The following is a 17,577-nucleotide window of genomic DNA, read 5'->3' on the forward strand; positions in this document are numbered from 1 at the left end:
AGTGGCTCACACCTGTAATCCCAGCACTTTGGGAGGCCAAGGTGGGTGGATCACTTGAGGTCAGGAGTTCAAGACCAGCCTGGCCAACATGGTGAAACCCTCTCTCTACTAAAAATACAAAAAATTAGCCGGGCATGGTGGCACATGCCTGTAATCCTACAGGCCGGGAGGCTGAGGTGGGAGAATCACTTGAACCCAGGAGGCAGAGGTTGCAGTGAGCCGAGATCACGTCACTACACTCCAGCCTGGGCAACAGAGCAAGACTCCATCACAAAAAGAAAAAAAAAGATAATAAGAATAACAGCAACGCTAACATAGCAGTTCCCATGAGCCATGAGGATGTTCTGTTTGTATCTGCATAGTGATTTAATCCTTACCACTACCTTGGGAGCAGATCCGATTATAACCATCCCCTCCCCATTGCCTATGAGAAAACAGGCACCGAGAGGGTACGGGACAAGTGGAGGAGCTGGGATTTGCACCCAAGCGCTTCCTCTATGCTCTTAGCCATGATGCTCTGCTGCCTCAAAAGAACGGCCAGCTAGTGTTAGTAATAATAACAACATTTACCGATTTCATCGTTTGGGGTTTCATGTAGTCCTTGCAACAAACCTATGAGCTGGGCCCATGATTCCAGTTTTGCAGAGTGGGGAGCTGGTCACAGAGCTAGTGAGACCAGGCCTGGGCTGGAGGCCACACCAGGCCTCCAGCCCAGCTGGTCCTTTTCCAGGGCCTCAGCTCAGCACCACATCCCTGTACTGCAGGCCTCAGTGGTCAGCACCAGGCGTCCCATGGGGACTTAAGATTCCAAGGCTTTTGAGCACTGCTAGAAGTTTGGGGTAAGATCTTTTACTTTTTTTATATTAAAAAAATATATTTTTTTGAGATGGAGTCTCACTCTTTCGCCCAGGCTGGAGTACACTGGTGCGGCCTCGGCTCACTGCAACCTCCGCCTCCCGGGTTCAAGAGAACCCGGCGAGGGAGAGCCTCAGCCTCCCAAGTAGCTGGGATTACAGGTGCCCACCACGATGCCCGGCTACTTTTTGTATTTTTAGTAGAGATGGAGTTTCAATCCAGGTGGGAGATGGGGTTTCACCATGTTGGCCAGGCTGGTCTCCAACTCCTGACCTCAGGCAATCCGCCCACCTCGGCCTCCCAAAGTGCTGGAATTACAGCCACTGCCCGGCCTGGGGTAAGCTTTCAATGTTGTAACTCCCTCCAGAACCTCATGGCCTATGAAGATGGCCAGGTGGGCCTGGGCCCAGGCTCTGAATGGCCTGCTGCCTCTCTCCTGGACACAGCATTCAACTTCCTGGCTGGGGCTGGGAGTGCAAAGATTTGTTTATTTGTTTCTTTTTTATTATGACAGAGTCTCACTCTGTCGCCCTGGCTGGAGTGCAGTGGTGCAGTCTGGGGTCGATGCAGCCTCTGCCTCCCAGGTTCAAGTGATTCTCATGCCTCAGCCTGAGTAGCTGGGATTACAGGCATGCGCCACCATGCCTGGCTAATCTTTTTTGCATTTTTGGTAGAGATGGGGTTTTGCCATTTTGGCCAGGCTGGTCTTGAACTCCTGACCTCCAGTGATCCACCTGCCTCAGCCCCACAAAGTGCTGGGATTACAGGTGTGAGCCACCACTCCCAGCCTGGGAGTGCAAGGATTTAAATAAAATCTTGTGAAAGTTCAGTTTGGCTCCTTCAGGGACTTGGCCAGGCCTGGGGGGCAGCACAGGAGACAGGCTGACTCCCCTGTAGAGATGGATGAGGAAACACAGACAGAGTAGGGACAGGGGACTTACACCAGGTCACACGGGGAGCCTGTGGATGAGGCAGAGGCAGGACTTGGGCCTGGGTCTCTGCACTAAATGACTCCTGGGCATCCTGCTGAACTCTCTCCCAGAAGGAGATTGGCCTCACATACCCCACTGACCCCTTCCTAGCATGCTTTTTGCCAGACGCGTTGAGACTGGCTGAGGACTGGTTGCCATAGAGATGGCCTGTTAGGCAGTTCTACGGTGGGCATGGGGGATGGGGCAGGATGGGGCAGGACACGGATATGCTAAATACCTACCAACAGTTGGTTAGGACCCCGTCGGCACGACTAGGGCAGGACGTGCGGCTCCAGGCTCCAGGAACCAGAACGGGGCTGCTCAAGCTGCTGTCGACCATCTCTCAGGACAAGCAGGTGAGGGAGGCCCAGTGAGGACACTTCCAGCTGCCTGGAGCCAGGTGGGTCAGGGAGGCCTGGGCTGGGGAGGCCCTTGAGAAGCCACAAGACCTGAGCTGAGGTCCAGGTGAAACTCAGGGAGGCAGGAGTGGGACAGGGACCACAGGGAGGCCTAAGGGCCTTGGGAGAAGCCAAGGGATGACGCCCAGGAGTGACTCCCAGGGATGATGGGGCCATTCAGGGAACACTGTGGGAGGAGCAGGGTTTCAGGAAAGATGAAGACCACCTTGATGAAGACCACCTTGGTTTCTGCCTTGGCTGTAGCAGGTCCAGGGCCCAATGGGACATTTGGGAGTGCAGTCCAGGGCCCAGAGGTGGCCTAGTGCAATGGTGACAAATCTGGGCTCCACCACTTCCCAGCTGTGTGACCTCAGTTACTCAGCCTCTCTGAGCCTCAGCTTTCTCCTCCACATGATGGGGGTGATAGTGAGTACCGGCCTCCTAGGGTCCTTGGGAAGGTTATGTGTGTTTATGCATGAAAGTCCTGAGCACACAATAGGTGCTCAGCAGGTGGCAGCTGTTGCTATTTTAATATGCAGAACGGAGGTGGTGCTCGGTCGGGTTTTTCTTGTTTTTTGTTTTTTTGAGATGGAGTTTCACTCTTGTTGCCCAGGCTGGAGTGCAACCACACAATCTCGGCTCACTGCAGCCTCCAACTCCTAGGTTCAAGCGATTGTCCTGCCTCAGCCTCCCAAGTAGCTAGGATTACAGGCGCAGGCCACCACACTCGGCTAATTTTTTTTGTATTTTTAGTACAGATGGGGTTTCGCCATGTTGGCCAGGCTGGTCTCGAACTCCTGGCCTCAGGTGATCCGCCCCCCTTGGCCTCCCAAAGTGCTGGGGTTACAGGTGTGAGCACCACACCCAGCCCTGTTTGGTTGGTTTTTATGGTAACGAGGGCCCAGAGGGGCCCAGCCAGGCCCAGCCAGGTGCACAGAGGGAGCACCCGGGTGAGGTGCAACACAGTCCAGGAGGCTGCTCAAGCTGGCTGCTCCTCCCCTACTGTCTCTGCCCAGGGCTGCCTGGGGAGTGGTGATGGTGTGCCAAATCAAGACCTGCAGCGGAGGTCTCAGAGCTCAAGGCAGACAGCAAAGAAGGACCGCAAGCCCAGGGGCCAGAGCAAGAAAGGACAGGGCTCTGAAGAGTCTGAAGAGTAAGGAGCCGTGGGATGGGTCAGGAGGCTGTTGGGGGTCAGGGCCCTCTGGGGGCTGGCGCCGACCCTGACCCCCACCCTCTCCTTCTTCAGTCTCTTCCCGCTTCTTCCTCGGAAACCCTCCTTCCCCTTCCAGTGGGCCTGGGAGAGTATCGCCACAGATGTCCGGGCTGTGCTTCAGCCAAGCTCCCCAACCCCTGGCCACCAAGCCCTGCCCATGCCCTCCTCGTTCTCCCAGCGTCAGTCCAGGCGCAAGTCCACGGCCAACCTCCCAGAGGCCCATGGCTGCTGCTGGAAGACAGAGGCGCAAAACCTGAAGGCGAGACAGCAGCTGGGAGCCTGGGGCAGTGTCTCCATCCCTACTGGCAAAGGGGAGCTAGGACCAGAGCCCCCCAGTGGTCTCCAGCTGCCTGGGAGGAGGCCAGGATCAGGATCGGCGTCCGACAAGCAGGTCCAGCTGCAAGGCCCGGTTGCTGAGGAGGCCGAGAGGGGTCTGAGTTCTGGGGTGCTGCCCCAGCGCCCCAGGAGGGGGTCGATCTCAGAGGAGGAGCAATTTTCAGAGGCCACAGAGGAGGCTGAGGAGGGAGAGCACAGGACTCCCTGCAGAAGGAGGGCTGGTTGTCAGAGAAAGGGGCAGATTTCTGGAGAGGAAGCCTCGGATGAGGGGGAAGTGCAGGGCCAGAGCCAGGGGAGCAGTCCCAGCTTCAACAACCTCCGAAGGCCACAATGGAGGAAGACAAGGGCCAAGGAGCTGCAGGGGCCATGGGACCTGGAGAAGCTGCACAGGCAGCTACAGAGAGAACTGGACTGTGGTGAGCGTGCGGCTCAGAGCCTGGGTTCCCCCGAAGCTACACCGCAGGGAACAGGGAGCAGTCAGGGAGGCAGGGGCTCAGGCAGGCTGGGCTGTGCTCTGGGTGCTGGGGAGGGGGGGGTGGTGGTTGCCTGGAGGGCTGAGAGGGAGAGGGCAGCCCCTGACTTGGTCCCACTGTGGGCAGGCCCCCAAAAGCTGCCCTGGAAGGCTTTGAGGGCTGCCTTCCAGGCCTCCAAGCAGAATGGAAAGGCCTATGCCTCGGGATACGATGAAACTTTCGTGTCTGCCAACCTCCCTAATCGCACCTTCCACAAACGACAGGAAGCCACCAGGTAAGAGGGAATAGAAGGGAGTGGGAGCCCAGAATGAGAAGTAGAGATGGAGCCACTTCTCCAAGAGATGCTTAGGCATTTGAACTCTCATTCATTTCTTTATTTATCCATTCACCAACTTTTGGATCATCCATCCATCCATCCATCCATCCATCCATCCATCCATCCACCCAACCATCCATCTATCCAACTACTGATAACATCCACTCAACCATTCATCCATCTCTCTCAATACCTGGCCAATTATCTATTGATACAACCACTTTTGTTTCCCATCTTTTGTTCTATCCATCCATTAAATTATTAACTAAGTGATTAATGCAACATTTATTATCTACTCATGGGCCCTTAGGATATAACTATTAAAAGACTTGGAATTAGCTGGGCATGGTGACACGTGCTTGTAGTTCCAGCTACTCAGGAGGCTGAGGTAGGAGGATCTCTTGAGTTCGGGAGATCAAGACTGCAGTGAGCTATGATCCCACCACTGCATTCAGCATGGGCAACAGAGTGAGACACTGTCTCTAAAAAAGAAGTTAAGGGGCCGGGCGTGGTGGCTCACGCCTATAATCCTAGCTCTTTGGGAGGCCAAGGCGTGTGGATTGTCTGAGCTCAAGAGTTCGAGACCAGCCTGGGCAACATGGCGAAACCCTGTCTCTACTGAAAATATAAAAAAATATCCAAGTATGGTGGTGTGTGCCTGGAGTCCCAGCTACTCAGGAGGCTGAGACATGAGAATCACTTGAACCTGGGAGGCGGAGGTTGCAGTGAGCTGAGATTGCAGCACTGCACTCCAGCCTGGGTGACAGAGTGAGACTGTCTCAAATGAACAAACAAACAAACAAAAAACTCAGCCTGGTCAACATAGCGAGACCCCTGTCTCTACAAAGGAAAAAAAAAGATTAGCCTGGCTTAGTGGAAAGTGCCTGTAGCCCCAGCTACTCCGGAGGCTGAGTCAGGAGGATCTCTTGAGCCCAGGAGATCAAGGCTGCAGTGAGCCATGATGATATCACTGAATTCTAGTCTGGACAACAGAGCGAGCCTCTGTTTCTAAAGCAAAGGAGACAGTGGGAGCTGAAGGGGAGACTGGAGGCTGTGAGGAGACTGTTGGCAACACTGAGGTGAGGAACCAGGAGTCCCTGTGGATGGAGGGAGGGGATCCATTTAAGAGACACTTAGAGGCTGGTTCAATAGGCCGTGGTGACTGGTGACAGGAGGCATGTGAGGGCAGGGGAGAGTTCATTCAGCACTCTTATAGCACCCCACAATTTTTTTTTTTTTTGAGATGGAGTCTCACTCTGTTGCCCAGGCTGGAGTGCAGTGGCACAGTCTTGGCTCACTGCAACCTCCGACTCCCAGGTTCAAGTGATTCTCCTGCCTCAGCCTCCCAAGTAGCTGGGACTACAGGAGCCCACCACCACGCCTGGCTAATTTTTGTATTTTTAGTACAGACGGGGTTTTACTATGTTGGCCAGGCTGGTCTTGAACTCCTGACCTCGTGATCTGCCCGCCTCGGCCTCCCAAAGTGCTGGGATTATAGGCATGAGCCACTGCACCCAGCCACAATTCTTTTTTTTTTTTAATTTATTTTATGTAATTGATAAATAAAAATTGTATTTATGGTGTACAACATGAGGTTTTGAAATATGTTTATATTGTTGAAGGTCTAAATCAAACTAACTAACATATGCATTACCTCGTTTTTTGTTTTTTGTTTTTTTTTTTTTGAGACAGAGTCTTGCTCTGTCCCCAGGCTGGAGTGCTGTGGTGTGATCTCAGTTCACTGCAACCTCCGTCTCCAGTGTTCAAGCAATTCTCATGCCTCAGCATCCCAAATGGCTGGGATTACCGGTGCCTGCCACCACACCTGGCTAATTTTTGTATTTTTAATAGAGATGGGGTTTCACCATATTGGCCAGGCTGGTTTCGAACTCCAGACCTCATGATCTGCCCGCCTCAGCCTCCCAAAGTGCTGGGATCACAGGCGTGAGCCACCACTCCCAGTCTTACTTGATTTTTTTTTGTAGTGAGAACACTTAAAATCTACTCTTTTATTGATTTTTAAGTATGCAATACATTGCTTTTAACTACAGACACCAGATCGTACAATAGATCTCTTGAACTTATTTCTCCTCTCTAACTGAAATTTCTTATCCTTTGACCAACATCTCCCTTCTTCTCCCCACAAACCCAGTGAGGACTTGGTAACCACCATTCTACTCTCTGCTTCTACGAGTTTGACTTTATTTATTTATTTATTTAGAGACAGGGTCTTGCTGTGTTGCCCAGGCTGCAGTGCAGTGGCACAATCATGGCTCACTGCATCCTTGACTTCCAGGGCTCAAGTGATCCTCCCACTTCAGCCTCCTGAGCTCTAGGACTGCAGTCATGAGCCACCATGCCTGGCTAATTTTTTTTTTTTTTTTTCTGAGATGGAGTCTCGTCTCACTGTCGCCCAGGCCGGAGTGCAGTGGCGCGATCTCAGCTCACTGCAAGCTCTGCCTCCCGGGTTCACGCCATTCTCCTGCCTCAGCCTCCTGAGTAGCTGGGACTACAGGCACCCGCCACCACACCCAGCTAAGTTTTTGTATTTTTAGTAGAGATGGGGTTTCATTGTGTTAGCCAGGATGGTCTCGCTATCCTGACCTCGTGATCCACCCGCCTCTGCCTCCCAAGGTGCTGGGATTACAGGCGTGAGCCACCACACCTGGCTGCTGGCTAATTTTTAAAATTTTGGTAGAGATGGGGTCCCGTTATGCTGAGTTTGACTTTTTTAAGATTTGGCATATAAGGGAGATTATATGGTATTTGTCTTCCTGTGCCTGGCTTATTTCACTTAACATAGTGTCCTCCAGGTTTATTCATGTTGTTGCAAATGACGGGATTTTCTTCTTTTTAAGGCTGAAGAATGCCATTGTGTATATATACCACCTTTTCTTTATCCATTCTTCTGTTGATGGAATCTTAGGTTGATCTCATATCTCTGCTACTGTGAATATTCCTGCAATGAACATAGGAGTACAGCTACCTCTTCAACATACTAATTTCATTTCCTTTGAATATGTACCCAGAAGTGGGTTGCTGGATCACATAGTAGTTCTACTTGTAATTTTTTGGGGAACCTTGATATTGTTTTCTATAATGACTGTACTAATTTATATTCCCACCAACAGTAAACAGAGATTCCCTTTTCTCCACATCATCACCAACCCTTATCTTTCATCATTTTGGTAATAGTCATTCTAACAGGCGTGAGGTGATATCTTATTATCATTTTATTTTGCATTTCCCAGATGATTAGTGATTAGTGATGAAAAAGACATTTGTATGTCTTTTTTTGAGAAATGTCTATTTGGGTTATTTGCTTATTTTATTATTATTATTATTATTATTATTATTATTATTTTGAGATGGAGTCTCACTCTGTCGCCCAGGCTAGAGTGCAATGCCACGATCATAGCTCACTGCAGCTTTGAATTCCTGGGCACAAGTGACCCTCTCACCTCAGCCTCCTGAGTAGCTGGGATTACAGGTGCATGCCACCACATCCAGCTGATTTATTTTTTAACTTTTTATTTGTAGAGATAGGTGTCTTGCTATGTGGCCCAGGCTGGTCTCAACCCCTGGCTTCAGGTGATCCTGCTGCCTCCACCTCCCAAAGTGTTGAGATTACAGGTGTGAGTCACCATGCCCTGACTCTTTGCCTTTTTTTTTTTTTGAGATGGAGGCTCACTTCGTCACCCAGGATGGAGTGCAGTGGCATAATCTTGGCTCACTGCAACCTCCCCCTCCCAGGTTCAAGTGATTCTCTTGCCTCAGCCTCCTGAGTAGCTTGGATTACAGACGTACACCACGAGGTCTGCCTAATTTTTTTGTATTTTTTTAGTAGAGACAGGGTTTCATCATGTTGGCCAGACTAGTCTCGAACTCCAGACCTCAAATGATCTGCCTGCCTTGGCCTCCCAAAGTGCTGGGATTTCAGGCAACAGCCATCGCGCCTGGCCTTTGCCCATTTTTTGAGTTATTTGCTTTCTTGTTACTGAGTTACTTGAGTTCACATATTTTGGATATTAACCCCTTTTCAGATGTATGGTTTGCAAATATTTTCTCCCATTCTGTATGTCATCTCTGTTGATTGTTGCCATTGCTGTGCAGAAGCTTTTCAGTTTGATGCAAGTTCATTTGTCTATTTTAGCTTTTGTTGCCTGTGCTTTCTGGGTCATAGCCAAAAAACCATTGCCCAGATAAGCGTCATTAAGCTTTCTTTTGTGTGTGTGTGTGTGTGTGTGTGTGTGTGTGTAGTGTGTGTGTGTGTATGTGTCTGTGTGTGTGTGGCAGAGTCTCAATCTGTCGCTCAGGCTGGAATGCAGTGGCTCAATCATGGCTCACTGCAGTCTTGACTTCCTGGGCTCAGGTGATTCTCCCACCTTAACCTCCCGAGTAGCTAGGACTACAGGTCTGGTCCACCATGCCTGGCTAATTTTTTGTATGTTTAGTACAGATGGGGTTTAAGGCTGAAGAATGCCATTGTATATATATACCACCTTTTATACACAATATATACACAATATATACCATTGTGTATATATACCATGTTGCTCAAGCTGGTCTCAAACTCCTGGGCTCAAGCGATCCACCTGCATCAGCCCCAAAGTGCTGGGGTTACAGGTGTGAGCCACCATGCCTGGCCTTTTTTTTTGGCTCAAGATTGCTTTTGCTGTTTGGAGTATTTTGTGGTTCTATATTAATTTAAAATTGTTTTTTCTATTTCTGTGAAAAATGTCATTGGAATTTTGGTAGGCTTGCATTGAATCTGTAAATTGCTTTGGATAATATGGACATTTTAACAATATTAATTCTTCCAAAGCACCCTTCATTTCTTTTTTCTTTCTTTTTTTTTTTTTTTTTTTTTTGAGATGGAGTTTTGCTCTTGTTGCCCAGGCTGGAGTACAATGGCGTGGTCTCGGCTCACTACAACCTCTGCTTCCCTGGTTCAAACAATTCTCCCGCCTCAGCCTACTTAGTGGCTGGGATTACAGGCATGTGCCACCACGCCTGGCTAATTTTGGCATTTTTAGTAGAAACAGGGTTTCACCATGATGACCAAGCTGGTCTCAAACTCCTGACCTCAGGTGATCCGCCTGCCTCCACCTCCCAAAGTGCTGGGATTACAGGCATGAACCACTGTGCCTGGCCTGGAAGCAGGAGACTTCTAGAAAGAGTAGGAAAAGGCCTTGAGCTGGGACCGAGGGCTGAGCCTCCAGGGCAGTCTCTGTCATGGACTTCCATGACAAACCCTACTCCCAGGACACTGGCTCTGGACACTGCAGCCCCTCCCCACAGGCTTCCATATTCCCTTATCCAGCCCTTGGCCCTCCGTGAGGCTCCTGCTACCCGTGAACCTCTCATTCCCCTTCCCTTTCTCACCCAAGGAGCCTGCTGCAGGCCTGGGAGCGGCAGCGGCAGGAGGAGCGGCAGCAGGCCGAGCTGCGGCGGGCCCGGACACAGCATGTACAGCGGCAGGTGGCCCGCTGCCTGGCAGCCTACGTGCCCAGAGGGAGCCGGGGCCCTGGGGCGGCCCAGCGCAAGCTGGAGGAGCTGAGGTAGGGAGCCTGGGCTTCGGGAGGCCTGGTTGGGAGAGGGCAGGGAGGCCGTGTCAGGTCTCAGTCTACAGGACCGAGGAGCACCAGCCCTCGCCTTCCCTGGGACTAACCAGGCTACTTCACCTCGTTTCCAGATAAGGACGCTGAGGCATGGGGAGAAGGGGTCTGTTGAAGGCCACCCAGTTAATAATGACAATCTCTGCAGCTGTTGAATGGTCAAGGTTAAAATATTCTACATGTATGATCACACTTTCAAATCTTCATTTTCTGATTTCCAATGCCAGACATGCTTGTTATAAAATTTCAAAGATTACAGAAATAATGCCTGGAGAAGGTGAACAGCCGTGTGACCCCACTCTGGGAGACAACCATTGTTCACAGTCAGCTGAAGAGTCGCGTTTTGTTCTCTTCCTATATTGTGACCATTTTCCTTTTTTTTTTTTTTTTTGAGACGGAGTCTCGCTCTGTCGCCCAGGCTGGAGTGCAGTGGCATGATCTCGGCTCACTGCAATCTCCGCCTCCCAGCTTCACGCCATTCTCCTGCCTCAGTCTCCCGAGTAGCTGAGACTACAGGCGCCCGCCACCACGCCCGGCTAATTTTTTTTTTTTGTATTTTTAGTAGAGACGGGGTTTCACCGTGTTAGCCAGGATAGTCTCGATCTCCTGACCTCGTGATCCACCCGCCTCAGCCTCCCAAAGTGCTGGGATTACAGGTGTGAGACACTGTACCCGGCCGTGACCATTTTCCTAATAAGCAGATTTGTGGGCAAACCTTTTCGGACTCCTAACAGGTCCGTGAAGCAGGGAGTATTGCTGCTGGTGGGCCAGGTCAGGTTCTTCCCTTGGCCGCACAAAACAAAAGGTTTATTGCAAAGCAAAGGCCACCCTGACCAACATGGTGAAACCTCATCTCCACTAAAAATACAAAAATTAGCCAGGTGCGGTGGCACATACCTGTAATCCTAGCTATTCGGGAGGCTGAGGCAGGAGAATTGCCTGAACCCGGGAGGTGGAGGTTGCAGTGAGCCGAAACTGAGCCACTACACTCCAGCCTGGGCGACACAGCAAAAACTCCATCTCAAAAAAAAAAAAAAGAAAGCCCACCCTGAGGACTGCTCAGAGGGAGAGATGGCAGCTTGTGCCTTAAGAGGAATTCCTTTTATGGAAGTTGTTTATACCTAGTCACAAAATACTGGTGAGGTCAGGTATGCAAAGGTGGACCTGTGGTGGGCGCATGCGCTCAGCATCTGCATGCTCCAACACGCATCACATGTAACATTAGCATATACAATCTCTACCTAGGGGTGTGTTTTTTTACCATCAAAACGAGGAAAATGTTGCTATAAGCTAAACCTTGAGCCTAGCTGTGTATGCGGAACCCGGAGAAGTCCTTAGCTCCCTCCAAGGCAGGAATTTGTAGCTAATAGCTTCTTGGGCTTTTGGTGCTGATTGGCTGGAGATCGGGGAAGCTACATTATGAATAAGGGGCTTTTGTTTTTTTTTTTCCTGGGCTGTGCTAGGTATCAGGGAACTTGTAGCCATCTGGTATCCCCTAAGACTGCTTATCTTGCAAAAGAGTTAGGTACTCCACTGTACGCCGTGGCTCACACCTGTAATCCCAACACTTTGGGAAGCTGAGGCAAGTGGATCACCTGAGGTCAGGATTTCGAGACCAGCCTAGCCAACATAATGAAACCCTGTCTATACTAAAAAAAAAAAATACAAAAATTAGCTGGGCATAGTGGTGCGTGACTGTAGTCCCAGCTACTTGGGAGGCTGAGGCGGGAGAATCACTTGAACCCAGGAGGCAGAGGTTGCAGTGAGCCGAGACTGCACCATTGCACTCCAGCCTGGGTGACAGAGAAAGACTCCGTTTCAAAAAAAAAAAAAAGAGTTAGGTGCTGATGCACGAGGGCACAAGGGCTGCAGAGCTCCTGCGAAAGGAGCCCCTGGGGCTTCATACAAGGGGAAAAGTCAGTATGGCCCGCTCACCTTACTATCCTACCTTGGTATCCCCACCTGCATAACCCCACCGGTGAGGAACCTGAGGCTCAGAGATCTTCAATAATTTGTCAAAGGTCATGCGTGGGCAGCAGAATTGGGTTCCAGCCACGATGCCGCCCTGCCTGAGCACTCAAATCCTCCGCTTTTAGACGAAAGGCACCAGGACCTTCCCCCAAGAGCCCAAACCAATGACACATGTAACACAAATAAATCAAATAAATATGACCAAAACCAGTGCCATTGATTTGAGCACCTCCTGGGTGCAGCGGGCGCAGGGCATCTTTTTCTGCACCCTGTCTCCTTTGGTCCATGGCAAGTGGGGTGAGGGTCCTGCCCTGCCTTAAGGCCACTGACGGCTTAGCGGGGTTCTTATCACCTACTCTTTGAGGCTCAGTCTTTTTTTTTTTTTTTTTTTTGAGACGGAGTTTCGCTCTTGTTGCCCAAGCTGGAGTGCAATGGCGCGATCTCGGCTCACCGCAACCTCTGCCTCCCGGGTTCAAGCGATTCTCCTGCCTCAGCCTTCCGAGTAGCTGGGATTACAGGCATGCGCCTCCACGCCCGGCTAATTTTGTATTTTTAGTAGAGACAGGGTTTCTCCATGTTGGTCAGGCTGGTCTTGAACTCCCGACCTCAGCTGATCTTCCCGCCTCAGCCTCCCAAAGTGCTAGGATTACAGGCGTGAGCCACCGCGCCCGGCCGAGGCTCAGTCTTAATCACCCCAATTTTACAGATTTGGAAACAGAGGCTCTGAAAGGTCAAGTGTGTTTTGGGGGACTGCTTGGGCCAATGTTTAGGGGGATCCTTTCTCCTTCCCAATCTTGCTCTGTTGCCCAGGCTGGAGTGCAGTGGTGTGATCTCAGTTCACTGAAACCTCCATCTCCCGGGCTCAAGCAATTCTCCTGCCTCAGCAACCTGAGTAGCTGGGACCACAGGTGCGCGCCACCACACCTGGCTAATTTTTTTGTATTTTTGGTAGAGACAGGATTTCACCATATTGCCCCAGCTGTCTCAGACTCCTGACCTCAAGTGATCTGGCTGCCTTGGCCTCCCAGAGTTTTGGGATTACAGGCGTGAGCCACCGCGCCCAGCCAAGTGTTTTGTTTTCACAGTGAGGCAGGAAGTGTAAGGTTCAGAACTCCAAGTGGCAGGTGCAGCAAAAAGAGTGATTCAACCTCACTCCTTTTACTTTCTATTTGAGAGGGCTAAGGCAGAAGTAGGTATCTCCCATGCAGTCTCTCAGCCATTACAGCCTATGAACTTCGCTGTCTGAGCAGAACAGGAGACTCTGTCCTGCCTAGGAAGGGCAGGCACAAAAGAGGTTGTCCTGTGGGAGGGAGGGATGTGTCTCCTTCCATTCTGAGATGATGGACGGGGCTGACACCCATAGGCACCACTTCCCTTTCTGCTCAGGGCTCCTGTCATTGTTTTTTTGAGACAAAGTCTCGCTCTGTCGCCAGGCTGGAGTACAGCGGTGCAATCTCGCCTCACCATAACCTCCAACTCCCCGGTTCAGACGATTCTTCTGCCTCAGCCTCCCAAGTAGCTGGGATTACACGCGCACGCCACCATTCCCAGCTAACTTTTGTATTTTTAGTAGAGACAGGGTTTCACCATGTTGGCCAGGATGGTCTCGATCTCCTGACCTTGAGATCTGCCCGCCTCGGCCAGCTCCTGTCACTTCTAACAGAAATAGCATAAAGTATCCAGCAGGAAAAGTGCACACAATATCACAGAAAAGTTAGGGACTGCCAGCTCATTTCCCACCTCCCCTTGCAACTGCCATAAATTCCTTCCTAAATGGTGAAAGCCGTTTTTGCAGTAACTTGTGTTCCTGGCCATGGGTTTTCAAGTCTATGTCTTTTTCTCAATGAAGGACGGTTCCTTCCCTGGCACAGGGTCACAGCAAGGGTGGCATGGCCCAGCAAGGCTGAGTTTTTCCACCGGGCCCAGCACAATCACTGAGGTCCCAGTACAGGTCTTGGGGTCTTGTCTGTGTCTCCCCTCCCCTCCTGTCCTCTTGTCTGCGTCTTCCCTCCCCTCCTGTCCATGGGTGCTGCCTCCACACCTCAAGGCCTCTCTTACATGCTTCACAGATGGATGCCTGGTCCCATGTGGGTGTGGCTCGAAGGCCCCTCTTGCTGCTAGAGTGCTCTCTTCATGAGTGGCAGTGATACTCAAGTTTGTCAAACAGACACATTTCTGACAAGTGCACAAACTGGGTTTTGGGTTTTTTGAGACAGGGTCTCGCTCTGTTGCCCAGGCTGGAGTGCAGTGGCACAATCTCAGCTCACTGTAGCCTAGACCTCCCAGTCTCAAGCGATCCTCCCACCTTGGCCTCCCAACTACCCAGGACTACAGGTGCATACCACCATGCCTGGCTAATTTTTGTAGAGACAGGATTTCACCATGTTGCCCAGTCTGGTCTCAAACTCTTGGGCTCAAGTGATCCACCCTCCTTGGCCTTCCAAAGTGCTGGGATTACAGGTGCGAGCCACCACGCCTGGCCAAATTGGGTTTTTATAAATGAAAATTGTGCTTCCCCAGTGGAACCCTGATCTCTCAGGGGTGTGTTTTTTAAATTTGAAACATATTTTTTTTTAGTTTCTCTGTCCCATTTTCCAAGCTGTCCGCTTACAAGAACCACAGAGAATGCTGGCAAGCTTGTCCGATCCCTACTATAGCACAGTGAAATAAACTGAGCCCAGAGCCAAGAGCCCAGAGAGAGGCCTCGCCCAAAGTCACACAACCAACAACCACAGCTCCCCCTCAAGGGAAAGAGGATGGGGAGGGGAAGCTATGTAAGCACGTGTCTGGAAGCTCAGAAGCTAGCACTGGCCCCTTTCCCATGGTGGTGGCACAGGAGGATGGGCAAGCCCCAGCTGCACAGGGCTCGGCCCCTCACTTCCAAGCTGCACAGCTTTGAACAAGTCCCTCAACCCTCCCGATCCATCCGTAAATTGGGTGAATAATTTCCACCTTGGCTGACTTCACAAGGAATCCAGGCAAGAATGGGAATGAAATAGCTTTGTAAAGGTGAGAGTGAGGACATGAATATCAAGTCCTTAGTGAAGATGAGCGGGCTCAGGAGTGGAAATCAACAGTTGTGTCCATGATTAGCTGCACAAAGGTCTGTCTCCCCTGCAGGCGCCAGGATCGACAGCGCTTTGCTGAGTACCAGGCGGAGCTGCAAGGCATCCAGCACAGGGTGCAGGCCCGGCCCTTCCTGTTCCAGCAGGCCATGCAGGTGAGGCTGGTACCTGGGCAAGCACATAGCTGCCCCCTGTGAAGAGCTGGCTGAGTGGGTAGGGAAGCAGGATGCGAGTAGGTCCCTGCAGATAGGATCCCAGGGCTGCTGCCCTCTGGAATCCCTGGGACCCCCTCAGTAACCTGAGCCCCACCTTGCCCTCGGCAGCCCTGGTGCAGAGCAGAAAGCCCTCTTCTCTCTCCTCAGGCCAATGCCCGGCTCACCGTCACTCGGCGCTTCTCCCAGGTGCTGTTAGCACTGGGGCTGGATGAGGAGCAGCTGCTGTCTGAGGCAGGAAAGGTGGACAGAGAGGGCACCCCCAGGAAACCCAGGTGAGTCTCCCCATCAGGTCAAGAACTGGCTCTGCCATGCTGCTGCGGGAAGGGGCGCCCACACCAGCACTCTGGGCTCTGGAGGGCCTCCCCCAGGACAGGCAGAGAGCCCAGAGGAAGGCAAGGCCAGGGTTGTCATTCCTACTTCTCAATGAGGAAACTAAGGACCTGAGGGGCAGGGCCTTTAAGGACGCAGGAGCGAACAAGCAGCAGAACCAGTCTGGGACTCTGCAACCATCTGAGCGGCCACACACCAAGTCCCTCATTAGGGGCTGGCACCACCACGCTGGTCACCCCATGCCTTAGAATAACCTGGTACAGAGCAGCGGTTATGAAGCCCACTTGACAATAAGGAAAGTGAGACTCGAGAAGAGAGAGTCACTTTGCCCAGGATCACACGGCAAGCCAGCACTGAAGCAGGGTTTGAAGCCACATCGTCAGTGGTTTCCTTGGGCATGGGGGTGGGAGCTACAGAGTCAGGGGCCTCTATCTGTGTCTTGAAGGAGCCACAGGTCAATGGGGGTGAGAATGGAGCACTCTCCTCAGAGGCCCCCAAGGACAGAACGCACCGGCAGCCAGCCTGACAGGCACTACTACCCCAGCCTGGACCCGGAGTGCAGTCCCTGAGATAAAATTAAAGGCTTTATGGCAAACACAGTGTGGGATTTCTGGTGGTGGGGGTGGTGGAAGCTACGGGTTGGAAGTTGGAGGTGGCAGGTGGGTGGGCAGCAGGCTTAGCTCTGTCCCCGCACCCCCTCCCCACCAGGAGCTTTGGCTCTTTTGGTCCCCCCGACCCAGCACACACAGCCACTTCTCTACTCCTGAGGAGTGGGGACATCTCGAAGAGCAAGAGCTGTGACTTCTCCACCCCATCTCCAATGTATATGTTGGGTCCTATAAATTCAAGCATGAATAAGATGAAATGACTCCTGCCTCTGAGGACACCCAGTGAGTGGGAGAGGGGGTGGATCCTTAAAGGAGTGCATACAACATAGCCTAACACATGCTGAGTTGCGCCACACAGGGAGCCACAGACGGAGCAACCATTGGGTGAGGGGAGGGGTTTCAGGAGAGATTGGGATTGTGTGCACTGGGCTATTTTTTTTTTTTTTTTTTTTTTTTTTTTTTTTAAGACAGAGTCTCGCTCTGTCACCAGGCTGGAGTGCAGTGGTGTGATCTCAACTCACTGCAACCTCTGCCTCCCAGGTTCAAGCGATTCTCCTGCCTCAGCCTCCTGAGTAGCTGGGACTACAGGTGTGCGCCACCACATCCAGCTAATTTTTGTATTTTTAGTAGAGACGGGGTTTTACCATGTTGGCCAGGATGGTCTCGATCTCTTGACCTCGTGATTCGCCTGCCTTGGCCTCCCAAAGTGCTGGGATTACAGGCGTAAGCCACCGCGCCTGGCCTGCACTGGGGTTTTAAGTCCCAGTAGTTTTAAGTTAGGGCTGGTCTCCTCAAGAAAAAAAACTCATACACACAGATGTGCCACATTTTGCATTCAATTTCAGGGGTTCCAGGGATACACTGACACCCATGTGGAGCTCCTAAACAGTCTTAACAGTTCACGGGGCCAGGTTTTAAAAATCCAATCCAGGGCCAGGCGCAGTGGCGCATGCCTGTAATCTCAGCACTTTGGGAGGCCAAGGCGGGTGTATAGCCTGAGCTCAGGAGTTCGAGACCAGCCTGGCCAACATAGTGACCCCACCCCCCCACCCCCGCTCCCCACCAACCATCTACAAAAAAATACAAAAATTAAAGGGGCGTGGTAGCGTACGCTCGTAGTCCCAGCTACTGGGAAGGCTGAGGTGGGAGGATCACTTGAGCCCAGGAGGTCGAGGCTGCAGTGCGCTGTGATCACGCCACTGCACTCC

The 17,577-nt window shown here is 51.6% G+C and overlaps 1 protein-coding gene across 3 annotated transcripts; it reads left to right on the plus strand.

Annotated features, from left to right (window-relative positions):
* Positions 1-1,839: 1,839 nt before the first annotated feature.
* On the plus strand, positions 1,840-16,356 carry TSGA10IP (testis specific 10 interacting protein). 3 transcript variants are annotated; one of them, XM_004051538.5, is made up of 8 exons: positions 1,840-2,182; positions 3,241-3,377; positions 3,471-4,189; positions 4,373-4,520; positions 9,953-10,123; positions 15,272-15,371; positions 15,579-15,703; positions 16,207-16,356. In XM_004051538.5, exons 1-8 carry the CDS (start codon positions 2,036-2,038, stop codon positions 16,328-16,330), a joined length of 1,671 nt encoding a protein of 556 aa, XP_004051586.2. In that variant the 5' UTR covers positions 1,840-2,035; the 3' UTR covers positions 16,331-16,356. The 3 variants fall into 3 exon arrangements, with proteins under 3 accessions (XP_004051586.2, XP_055210503.1, XP_055210504.1); XM_055354528.2 differs by having other exon boundaries at positions 2,031-2,226; XM_055354529.2 differs by having other exon boundaries at positions 2,031-2,226; positions 3,241-4,189.
* Positions 16,357-17,577: the final 1,221 nt, after the last annotated feature.

Source organism: Gorilla gorilla, chromosome 9, assembly GCF_029281585.2.
Source record: "Gorilla gorilla gorilla isolate KB3781 chromosome 9, NHGRI_mGorGor1-v2.1_pri, whole genome shotgun sequence".
Taxonomy (NCBI): domain Eukaryota; kingdom Metazoa; phylum Chordata; class Mammalia; order Primates; family Hominidae; genus Gorilla; species Gorilla gorilla.